General features: G+C 37.8%; 1 protein-coding gene across 2 annotated transcripts; it reads right to left on the bottom strand.

The window, feature by feature from the left end:
• Positions 1-1,341: 1,341 nt before the first annotated feature.
• On the bottom strand, positions 1,342-11,674 carry LOC132183334 (Golgi transport complex protein-like protein). Of its 2 annotated transcripts, none has more exons than XM_059596745.2 (4): positions 10,508-11,674; positions 4,746-5,219; positions 1,666-2,748; positions 1,342-1,521 (listed from the first exon to the last, which is right to left on the bottom strand). In XM_059596745.2, the coding sequence occupies exons 1-3, from the start codon at positions 11,570-11,572 to the stop codon at positions 1,807-1,809; spliced, it is 2,481 nt and encodes an 826-aa protein (XP_059452728.2). In that variant the 5' UTR covers positions 11,573-11,674; the 3' UTR covers positions 1,342-1,521; positions 1,666-1,806. The 2 variants fall into 2 exon arrangements, with proteins under 2 accessions (XP_059452728.2, XP_088373158.1); XM_088517032.1 differs by having other exon boundaries at positions 1,342-1,518.
• Between the last annotated feature and the right edge of the window lie 769 nt (positions 11,675-12,443).

Below are 12,443 nucleotides of genomic sequence, written 5' to 3'. Positions count from 1 at the left end.
TAAATCGTTATTTTTAAATCATACTTTTTGAAATCACAAACCTAAATGGACCCTAAATAAAGAAAGGGTTGAAGGAATCAAAAAACCGAAAAGTGGGTAGTCTTCCTACAACAAATCCAAAATGAAAATTAATATACACATATATGTAACCTATTTTTGTTAATATATATATAAACCAACTTAACGACTTAAATCAAGTTTAGAGCACTAACAATAAACACCCTACAGCTTGTTCCCTCCCTTCATATAGGAAAAATTTCAAATAAAAAAACTATAAAAACGCACCTACAACAAACCCCCTAGAACTTCCCTAAACTATTGGGTAGCTACAGTGGCTTATTATAATCCTATGAAAACCATATATTCTCCCTTCCCTCTCCTCTCACATAATGAAATAATTGTCAAATGTATTTGAATAAGAAAACAAAAAATAATTTGATTCTCTAAAGATCGTTAGGTATATGTGCTAGTACCCTTATACAAGCTATGTTCACAAGTATAAACAAGAACTTGGCTCATTTATTAATCAAGCTCAAAATTTGTGTTTACGATCAACTCATTTATTAAATAAACTAAGAATCTATCTGAGCTTAGTTTACAAGCCTTCTGCTGGGTGTTGATTGCTAATACCAAAATGAATCCCTCCAATGATCAATTAAAACCTCTGACATCGCTACTATAATGGATATAATACACCCAGATGTCCCTGAAACATCTGCTCCACTGCCTACAACATTTCTTAAATGATGCGTATAAATTACTTGACTTTTACTATGTGTTCATGGCTCTAAATCATAGCCAATCAGCGAAACCTCAATAGCTGATTCGAAAAAAAAAACAGTACAAGTCCTTTGCTAAATTACCATTTCTTCAAGAGAAATGTCAGGCTTACAGAAAAAGCTTTTACAAAGTAATGTAACACAACATGATTAAGTTTCACAAATTTTGAATTTATCTCATTCTCAATGATATTGTGCCACGTCACTTTGTAAATGTTTTTTTTTTTTTTTTTTTGTAATAGTTTTTGTAAGTAAAAATCATCATTAATCAAAAATTCAATAGTGATCCATCCAAAATCTAATAGTGATTTTCACTACCACGTCGGAAGTGTGTAACATTACTCTTTTCAATTATCCTATTCATGAGCAGATGTGAGAAAATGATTTGCATCGGAAAATATAAAGCGAACTGATGCAGCAACATCCCACGATCAGAATGTTGAAGATGTTCGTTTTTATTTAAAAAAGAATGTCCTTAGTGTAACTATTACATGAGATCTGTCACAAAGTTTCTGTAATAGTATGATGATAAAAGAAACTGGTGAAATAGAAACAGGAAAAAAAAAATAAAGAACACTTTTATATTTTACACAAAAATTAGGGAACATTATGACCACAAATGGAAGGATGACATGTAGGTGAAACAATGAATACAATAACCAAACTCGAAAAATATTCTAGACTAGATACAAAAGAATTCTATGCAGCCATTCTGCGGATCCAGCCATCAAGTATGAACCTACTAAAAATAAAATAAAATACTTAATTAAGAATGGCAAAACAGAGTGTAAGTTATGCTGTAAAAGAAATCAAAATAAGAAACAAAAAAAAAAAAAAAAAAAAACAAAAAACAAAAAACAAAAGGGTTGGCTAAAAATTTGTGTACCTCAAAGTTGCCACCTGAACCAGAATGGTCTTTTGTGAAGTTTCGGCAACAATTTCCAACTGCAACATCTAACCTAAAAGCAAAAACCTGGCGAACACCATTTCTGGTTTGAGAATGATTTTAAAATAGGTATACTATATATCAAGGCTTTTGGGACGCTGGAGTATTCCTGGTCATAGACGATCCTAATCGAAGCATAAGAGGATATACAGGGCTAAACTCCTTGTCTCCTCTGACCCTAACATTTGCAGCATAATCATCCAGAGTTGCCTTGATACCTTTCCAGATCTGATCCTCACCTTGAGAATCTAGCCACAAGGAATACTGCAGAGGTGCAAGTTTGTTTCTTTGCAGTGGCGACTGCAATGCGTCAGGGCCTCTGGAGTAAAGATGGTGAAGTATTACACTTAGTGGCAAATCTTGAAGAAGAGGAGAATCTCCCAGTTGAGATGTTTCTAAGAAAATAAGGGGTCGGAATGCTCGAAGGGCTCGGTATGGTGCACCAAGTTGCTCCACTGGGAACAAATTCTGACCCACAGCTAACTCCAGCTCAGCCATGTCTCTGGCCATCCTAAGCTTGCCTGATTCTGAAAGGGGTCTAACAAGAGAAGCATGCCTGATAAAGAATATTAGGACCCGTGAAGCCATATTCCTAACAAGGCGAGTGCAAATGGTTTCCGTCCCTACAGCCCTAGCATTTGTTGCGGAAGGCAGCAGCCTAGATAGGAACTCACTACGGAAGTGAAGAATGCACTTCTGCAACTCCTCCATGTAAGGTGATGCACTGTTGTCCATTGCAGCATCCATTCCAAGCGCACCAAACTTTTGGTCATGAATTTGCAAGATGCAAGACTCAAGCCGTTCAAGCATTGCTTGGAACAAGGATGTCACCGAGTCACAGGCAACCCCATATACTGCACCTAACGAGGGAGACAACACATCTGCAGCAATGCTGGGAAGTCCTGTAACCATTGATGATATGCGTGTATGAATTTCTTGTAGATGTTGACATAATGTGAAGTTCTTGAGTTGGGCGGCAGTTGCTGGACCACTTACTTGACGCGCTTCAGGACCAGTGGATATCTGTCGGAATGTATTCATTTATGAACAAAATTCAGACACTATTGAAGTTGACTTATACACAAAGATGTTCTGCATAAGTTTCTAAAATTTAATATAACCAGTAAAATTTTCATATATCATTCACACACACAAAAAAATAAATAAATTATAGTCCTATGAGTTTATTTGTCAAAACCATAGTTCCATAGGAATGATGTTGGGGGGGGTGGGGTGGGGGGCAAAAAAACTTCAAAATTAAATTTGCTAAAAAAAAAATTAAAAAAATAAAAAAATAAATAAAAAATTAAATTTTTAGTTCCTTCCCTGAACATGACCCATATCCAAGAGCATATAGGCTGGCATCATATCTCGATGTTTTACTCCTCAATACACATATTTACACTAGTTTTGAGGGGGGTGGGTGGGGGGCAGAGGAGGGTTATTTTGAAGAAAATGAGCTAAAAAATGATAGTTTTCTCAGTTTCAGACTGTTTTGCCGTTTGACAGGATATTTAAGTGTATGCATCATAAACAAAATGCTGAGCAGCTAAAGTAATTCGCACTTACAGGCAGGCAAATTATAAGATATCAGGGTCATTTGGTCTTTCCCATATGAACAACTCAGTGAATTCAATTAGCATGATGACAAAAAGCAAAACTTGAGTTGCTGGCAAATGATTTTCAAGTCAACATCTATAAATTGAAGATGGATATAAGTTCATATGGCAGCAATTAAAGAGCTACAAGATCACAAAATTAGTTCTTTTAATAAACATAAAAAATAAAAAATGGCACACGATTTTCAAGTCAACATCTGTAAATTGAAGATGGCTATAAGTTCATATGGCAGCAATTAAAGAGGTACAAGATCACAAAATTAGTTCTTCTTTTAATAAACATAAAAAATAATAAAATAAAAAAAAAACCTTGTAAATCAGGAGGACCAAAAAGAAAAATGAAACTTGTAATATAAAATTTCCAGCACGCACAACCTATTAGTAATGCATAGGTGCATTATTTTACCATGTCATTTTTTTTTTATATATAAGTAATTAAATTTTATTGCCAAAATAATACAATCTAATACAGAGTGAGTGTACAAGAAAGTCCCATAACGACTTGCAATCTGAAATTCAAACAATCAATGAAATAAAAAAAGAACTAGAATACAAAGCTGTAAGAGCAGACACCCCACCATGCAGTCCTCTCAAAACAGTTTTTAAGAAATAAAACCATACGTTCCATCCCCTCAAAAGTCCAACTATTACCCTATTTCCAAGTAGTCCACGTAAGGCACAACAGAACAGCCACCTAAATATCAACATGATTATGCCAAACACACTTCTTTTTTAACACATGAATCCAAATATTTAGCGGCTCTTATCCTTAATGAATTCCCCAAATGAAAATGAAACATCAGGAATCCTACTTGTTGGGGAGAGAAACACCAAGTAAGTCAACAAAGAGTAAATTAATATAAATATTAGGACACCACTTCTAGCCTAAAAGCTTAAGCTAATGAACTTGAGTCCACTGATGTATATTAACTACTCTTTTTTTTTTTATACTTTATCAATGTGGGACACAAACTTCACAAGTAGATGCACAACAAATCTCCCCTCACTTGTGAGTTTCTTCCACATTAACCCAAACTCCCCCTCGTACAAAGCGTTATGCATACTCCAAGAGAAACGACACTCTTTTGACCGAAGTCAAACCAAGACACTCGTATCAGCAGCAGTGTAAGCTAACCATAAGCTCTGACACTAATTGTTGGAGAGAGAAACACCAAGGGAGTCAACAAAGACTAAATTAATATACATATTAGGATACAACTTCTAACCCAAAAACTTAAGCTAATGGACTTGGATCTACTTATGTATATTAACTACTATTTTTCTTTATACTTTATCAATGTGAGACACAAACTTCACAAGTACATGCACAATACTACCCATTAGAAAAACATCTACTTCCATTAGTAATATCTGTTTTCCACAAGTAAACAAAAGAACTACCTGGTACTCAGCACGTTGTGCAAGCAGGATCAAAGCCTTGCCAATTTCATGCAAGACAAGAAGGGTCAAATGCCCGTCCAACTGAACAGCTTCGATCTCTTCCTGAATGCGTGATATAATCTTTGAGATCTGTTCTTTGGAGGGAACACTTCCACGGCTGGACACAGGAAATATGGAATTCACAAGATCCGATAGGCGACTCAAGCAAAGAGCCAAGAATGATGTCTGGAATATTTCAACAGCCGCAACCATTTGATCTCTGCCCTCTGAACTGATAGCTGGTAAAACGCCTTTGACGTCAGTATCATGCGAAATTCTTTCAAGAAGGTTCTCTATCATGGAGAAGAGTTTGGGATACCCCATAGTAAATATCTCTTTCACAAAACTTGATGCAGTGAAAGCAGACTTCATTTGGCTTGAAAAAGCCTTCACAATTGCCTCCCAGACTCGATCTGTTAACATGGAATCGCCTTCCTACACAAGTAACAGCTAATCTAAGCAAAAGGAAAGTAATTCATCCTGGAATTATAGAAAATTAATAGCAAGCAAAGGACTACCAAGCACATTAACACTGTCAAATTACATTTCTTATGGAAGATCTTAGCACAAGTCAAAAAGGAACACATCTCAGACATGCAAAAGATCAAATCATATATCAGAAACCAAAACCCAAAATAGATATTACTACTTCAGAAGTTAGTTGTAGTTATATGGTGCATATTGATCACTCCAAAAATGAAAAAATGAACAGAAATGAGAGACTAAGAACAAAAGACAGTTAATGACTGGTTTGACGTTCAGCAAAGCCAGGAACAAGATGAATTATCTTTACAGGGAGTTGCCTCTTGATGGATGGGATTTATAGTCCACATAAGACAAAGAGGGACTGTGTTCAGATCATATTACTCTTATGCTGCCTGAGCATACCCTTTCCAACAGAAGTACAAATCAACAACCTTTTAGGACATACCTTTCCAAAAGTAGTACAAATCAAGAACCTTGCTAGGCATCAGACACTGAATCCCAAATAAAGAGAAGATAAAAGACCAAAATTCTCTTGCAATAGTACAGTGAAGTGGCAAGTGGTCAACTGACTCCCTATTTGATTTACACATTCAACACCATTCAACAAGTATAATAACCACTACATGATCTAAATATGGTAGAGAATTTCATAGATCCATAGATCAACAAACTGAACACGGAAAATCAACCAAACTGATCTGGTAGCAGTACAAAAATATAATAAACAATACAAAAATGTGTTACGTCAAAAGTTACATCATTGATGGTGTAACAGTACAAAAATCACTGGTATAACTGTAGTTAGGACTTAGAAATCTTCCAAATATCTAGGAGCTGGTGATTCAATTCTACTGCACCTTGCTCAAACTACTTTTCTAATTCCAGACGATATCCAACAATTGTCATGGATCATGCAACTTAGAAGCCTTATCTTTATTTTTTATTTTTTTTGATAAGTAATTTAGAAGCCTTAATCTTTTGATGTTTTATTCTCATAACTGATCTCTTTTCATTATTTGTCGTCCATTTTCTGCATCCCTATTACATGAAACTCTCCTTTCTCACTCCACATAACAGTTTATGATATCTAATTCTTTTTGCTTAGATAAATTTTGAGAGCTGTGGGGTGTAATTCAGATTATTATTTCATGTGTGATTTGTTAATAATTCTTAATGAGATGTGATGAGGGAAAAAATAACATGGGGCCCAATTAACAAAAAGGCACACTCACTAGAAAGGTATAAAGCTTTAAGAGTCGCCTGCCCTAAGACAGCTATAGCACAGCTGCAAGCCCACCACATGGCAAGCAATCAAGCACTCCACTGGGGACCACCTCCACGGAGCCTCACATTAAAGTGTCATCATCCCTAGAAAACATGTATTCCTATACAACCCTAAAAACTATTTCCATTACATTTTTCTCTCAAAATACTTTACTAACTTAAGCATCGAAGGCTTCTCTCTGGGCCGGCATCACTCTAGTATACTTTCTCCTTGTTTTGCAGGAGACCGTTGTCCAGTTCGGCCATGCAAAAATCTGCTTCAACAAGATGTGTTCCTAGTTCAACAATTCAATTTTTAAAAAAATAAAAATAAAAAAAAAAAATAAAAGAAAAAGGTTTTGTCATGACTAGGTTTTAATTTATTTCAGTTTTGAATTTCTGCGAGATAAAGATTTTTTTTTATTTTTTATAAGTAATATTGTATATATCAAAAAAAGCGCAATGCGCCTCTAGGTACACAAAAAGTATACATAGGTAACCCAACTTACAACCCAAAGACAAAACCCAAGAAGACCCAACCCAAAAACCCAACAAGTAGCCACAGCCACACGGTAAAACCAAAGAAAAAGACCCAAAGACTAAAGCCTACACTAGCCCAACACCAGCCCTAAAAACCCAAAGCCCCTAATGCACCTTTGGAGAAAAGGAAAGTGCGTTTTTTGTCCCAACACAACCCCGCTGGCGCTGGCACCTCTCTTGAGAAAGTCTCCCTCTAGCCTCATAATTGATGGAGCATTCTAAATTCTTGAGTTCCCTCTTTCCTTTTACCTTTGGGGTATAGGGCTCCCGCTCCTCTAACTGAATATCATCACGAAACATAATGAAATTGAAAGAATGATACACTGCTTGTTGGCAAACATGTATAGACCAGGTTCCAGTATATCCCGATTGAGTTTATATCCATTCCATTTACAGACATACATAATGTCTAAATTATATAATTCCCCAACCAGGGGTAAATGATACATTTACCATTAATGTCTTTTCCCCCTCCCATAACATACATGGAAAAGGCAGTAGCATGTCAAACAAGAATTCTTACTAACTCTAATATAAACGCAAAATAGAGAGAGATTAGGAGATTATCTGAGACAACTTAACATGCTAGGTACTTTTTTCACTATTTCATTGCTGGATGCATTTGCAGTATACAAACTCAAGCTGTATGTATGCCAGAAGCCTATCCAATAACCATACCCTTCTCTTATCATATTGACACAAGAACTTCATGAACCTTGACATTTTTTTTTTTTTTTGAAAAGTATGAACCTTGAGATTTATGCACCATGTTAAACTGATACACTCTCATATGAGATTGTAACTTTAATAACATTGCCAAAATAATGCCAGACAAAGTTGAAAAAAAAGACAAGCTAGAGACACAGATTCTTAGCTAAAGAGCTTTCTGCTAACTATCCCATAACTGCTACTGAAGAAAAGAAAAAACAGTGGAAAAAAAAGGAGGGCTTGCAAGAAGCTTAAAACAGAAGTATGGGATATATAAGGTGATAAGCAGGAAGCTAACAGGAATGTAAAGAGAAGTACTGTACAGTGATAGACTTACAAAATGTAAAAGAAAAATAAGAACAAAAGAAACACTAACAAAATTTGCTTGAAAGCCCTAAAAGCAAACAAACAGATACTAATATGCTGCAAACTTTTGCTAAAAACCCAATAAAGAAACAGAAAATGTAAATAAGAGTGGATACAAAGAGGGTACACAACTAATTGTCTAGCACACTTTCACGCAGTTCACAATGGAAATTTATACTAAATAATTTTTCTTCCTGAATTATAACTTTTGCTTGCATGAAATTTAAAAACAGCTTCTAGAAGACAGTCCCAAAAGGCTCCTTGAAAAATACAGATCTGCAGCCTATATTGAACACTAATTCCTGCAAATCCAAATGTTAATTAATTCCAAGAAGGAACTCCTGCCAAGAAATTTTTCATGTCCAAGATTCCTTCAAATTGTCAAAACATCAACTAGCCCTGCATTATTCTCCTCTACATGAAGAGCCTGAGAGTTGATGCAAAGAAAAACAACTCCTCAATGAGTTCCAAGAAGGAAGAGTACACGGAATGGACTTAGACCCCATTGCCGATGACACTAATTCTAGAATCTTCTCTTTTACCATATTTACTTCCACATCCTTGACCTAATTAGGACGAGCAACTGGCAGACCAGCAGTTATATGCTATTGGATGTCTTAAAATATATACCGCCATTATGGAGTAGCTGCAAGAATAAAGATAGCAGATGGCCATCAATTAGCTAAACACAAACATCTTCCAGCTTCACCTTTCCAAAGAGTAATCAGGGGCAGAACCACATACATTTGAGTGGGGGCAATTGCCACCACTGAAATATTAGAAAAACCTACATTAGTTAAAATTTTTAAAAAAGTTTAGGTATTTATCTAATTGTACCCACTAAGATCAGATATCAAGTTAAGGATTTTTTATTTACATAAAACTTGATATTGTAATTAATTGAAGAGTCCAATAACTTTCTTTTCAATCATACTATACAATCAATTGAATAGTTTTTCAAAAACTTGTACTTGAATTGAGTCAAATGCTTGGTTTTTATATGCAATGGGAGTTGTTCCGTAGTTTAGGATTTAAATTCATTATTTTTAATGGATTAAAATTATTTTTGTGGTATGATAGAGTGGAATTGATTTCTTAGAATATTTCTTATACGGTAATTTATAGTTAAATTAATTTCTTAGCTGAAAATGTCCATTAGATCATAAATTTCACATGTGAGTCAAATTAACTTTCTAACTCAATTACTCTATCATGCTTCCAAATATCTAAACTCACCAACTCAATTAGAGAGTATTGTTTATTTATTTCATTTTTTAAAAAATGATATTTGAGAAACAATTATAGTGTTACCATAATAACAACTTTTAACCGTATCTTTTGAAAATTCTTTATGCCTCCCACTCAAATTAAATCCTGCTCTACCACTGAGAGTACTTAACACCTTCACGGCTAGCAAGCCAAACAAAACTGACAGGATAGGAGAAATATACACACAAACAAACACACACAACCACCTTCCTCTGAACTGATTTCAGCAAAGGAAGAGTCTGACTTAATGCCTTGTCAATAAGTCCAACTAATGAAAGATAACGGATCCCCTTGCATAATGCCTCTAGAACTCTAAAGGATTCCAATAACATGTCAGTTATCAAGCCCAAAAAAGAAAAAGAAAAAAATTAAGGAAATATACAACACTTAATTCACCTCATCTTAAGCCCCACCGTGGCCATTATGTATGCAGAACAATATGGATCAACTTTCAAAATTAACAAAAGACCCCGCTACACTTTTAGGAATCTATGAACTATTTAGAAATGAAGATATCACATAGAACTTGCATTGCCAAAGAAGCCACTGGGGAGACCACCTCAGTCAAAACCAATTAGTAGTTTGTTGAGAATTCCCGTAGCTAAAATTTTATAAACACCACTAACTGCCAAACCAAAAAGAAAGCATACTCAGGCTCTCCTTTACTCTTCTCTCATCAGTACAATATAAAACTTCCACTACCATAAATCTTTCCCAACAACTCTGCAGCCATTTCCTGAATTTCTGAAATCCCATTCAGACCTGGAAGCTTTATCCCTATGAACTGAATCCCTTACTCAGCAGATCAACACTCCAATCATTTAAAACAAAAAAAGTTTGCTTAAACTTGTAACTCAGTAACTGCGTAGACTGCAATGACATTGAAACTATAAGACAGCATTGACCAATTGAAACTACAGAATTTAATTATCCCCAAAGAAAACTGATCCTAGCTGAACAAAGAAGAAAAATAGGAATTTTATTCTCAGTTCTCGTTTACTGGCATTACTCAGAATATAAGCAAAACAAACAGGCAAAGACAGAACCCAATTAACCAAATGTACCCACAAAAATTCGCAATCCCCTCTCACCTGAAGAACCTCATCAAGCAGCAAAACGTGCGTAAAGGGATCTCGTTTCTTGGACAAGACTCTCTGCAAGTGCCAGACCGCCACCACGATGGAATGCAACTGATCCATGCAACTGCCCATCCTCTGCCACAGCGCCTCCCTCGCCTTCGCCCCTCCGCCTATCTGTGGCGTCCCGCTCCCCCTCACTCCTCCCGGCCCAAACGCCCCGCCCGAGCCCACCGTGATCGCCTTCATATCCAACGCCGCGCCGATGCTCTTCACCGCCATCCCCTTGTACCTATTCACCAACTGCTCCACGGTCCCTCTCAGCTCGCCCAAGTTGTAGAAAACCTGCAAGCCGGTCCCCACCTCGGCTTGGTTCAAGCCCTCCATTCCTCTTTCCAGTACCTTCATCGCTTCGGATCGGAGTTTTTCCCCGGCCTCTTTGACGAATCGGAGCTCCTCGTCGACGACGTGGATGCCGGAGAGGTCGTACTCCTGGCAAAGGGTCAAGATCTCGGCGTGGAGCTGGGCGGCCTTGGCGAGATCGAGCTTTTCGGGGTCGTGGAGGGGCGCGAGATCCCGGAGCTTGCGGGAGAGGCGGAGGGCGCGGACGGAGTGGTTGAGAAGGTTGGAGGCCGAGTGGAGGTTGGAAAGCTGGAGGGTTTTGGAGCGGATGGAGCGGAAAGGGTCGGAGAGGTCGGAGCGGGCCTTGCGGAGGGAGGAGTGGAGGGAGGAGACGGAGGAGCGGAGGGTGGAGAGGGCGAGCTCAGCGTGGTGGAGGGACGAGAGCTGGGAGAGGAGGTCGTCGTGGCGGGAAAGGACCTCGTGGCGGAGCTGGGAGTCGAGGAGGCGGATGGCTGCGTGGAGCTTCTCAGCGGTGGAGGCGGGAGAGCCGGAGGCGAGAGCGGCGGAGGAGAAGGAGGTGGTGGAGAAGGAAGCAGACAGGAAGGCGGAGAGGATGGGGTCGGAGGAGATGGACTCAAGAGCGGATGTGGCGGTGGCGGTGGTTGTGGGGTTGTTGAGGGTGGAAAGGAGTTGGAGAGGGGAAGGGGATTTTTGGAGTGGTGATGCGGGTGACGCCATTTCGTGTGTTGTTTTCGGTTTGAGAAATGCTTGTGGTTTCTTTTATTGGTACGCAGGAGCTGAGAGGGGAGATCTTGAGCACTGCATATCAGTCTCTGGGACTGGGCGGTTGGTTTCTTCTACTGCTGTTACTGCCTTTTCTTTTTTCTTTTTTCTCTTTTTTTTTTTTTTTTTTTTCTCTTTTTTTTTTTTCAATAAAAGGAGAGAGGGAGGCTAATTGTAGCTATCCTACTTAGTCATTACCAAGTAGCACCAACCCACAGGACGTCGCTCAAGAAGGCCCTAAAAGGTGAAAACCGCAGGCGATCCCTTAAGACCGATCGAGTCATAACTTAACACCCGCCCCACCAGAACATTAATAGGACTCAAGGTAGCTAACACTAATAGGCTAAAAGATTCCCATTACCAAAGTCGAACCCAAGTCTAGTGCATGCCCAACCTCAATTCTCTTGAGACCATTAAATTACCACCCTTACTAATCTCTCTTCTTTGTTTTGTTTTCTTTACTCTTTCCTTTTTAACACTTTCATGGCATTCTTTTGTTTTTTTCTTTTTTTCTTTTTTTTAGTCAAATGTTATTGTTACACCACAATGTAACAATAAAGTAGTTGATCTTTTTGGTTTTCCTTTGATTATTGCTTATGAAAACAATTTATAGAAATTCTATTACACAACCCAATTAGCCTCAACCTGAACATGACTCGTTTAGATAAACGAATGGAAATTTAAAACACGGACACGACACGACAAATAACTGGGTAACCCGACACGACTCGTTTGACTGGCTAAAAAAATTGGTCGTGTTGGGTTGAGCCAACCTGACCCGTTTAACTTACAAGGCGCAATGACCCGTTTGACCCAACACATTTGA

This window comes from Corylus avellana, chromosome 5 (assembly GCF_965113065.1).
Source record: "Corylus avellana chromosome 5, dhCorAvel1.hap1.2, whole genome shotgun sequence".
Classification (NCBI taxonomy): Eukaryota; Viridiplantae; Streptophyta; class Magnoliopsida; order Fagales; family Betulaceae; genus Corylus; species Corylus avellana.
This window is presented reverse-complemented; position numbering and strand designations above follow the sequence as displayed.

Excerpts from the sequence above, each read along its gene's own strand:
- LOC132183334 (XM_059596745.2), bottom strand. The coding sequence starts at position 11,572 with ATGGCGTCACCCGCATCACCACTCCAAAAATCCCCTTCCCCTCTCCAA. Across the intron at positions 5,220-10,507 it reads TGCTTGATGAGGTTCTTCAG|GAAGGCGATTCCATGTTAAC; the intron begins GTGAGAGGGGAT and ends TTACTTGTGTAG. Across the intron at positions 2,749-4,745 it reads CACAACGTGCTGAGTACCAG|ATATCCACTGGTCCTGAAGC; the intron begins GTAGTTCTTTTG and ends ACATTCCGACAG.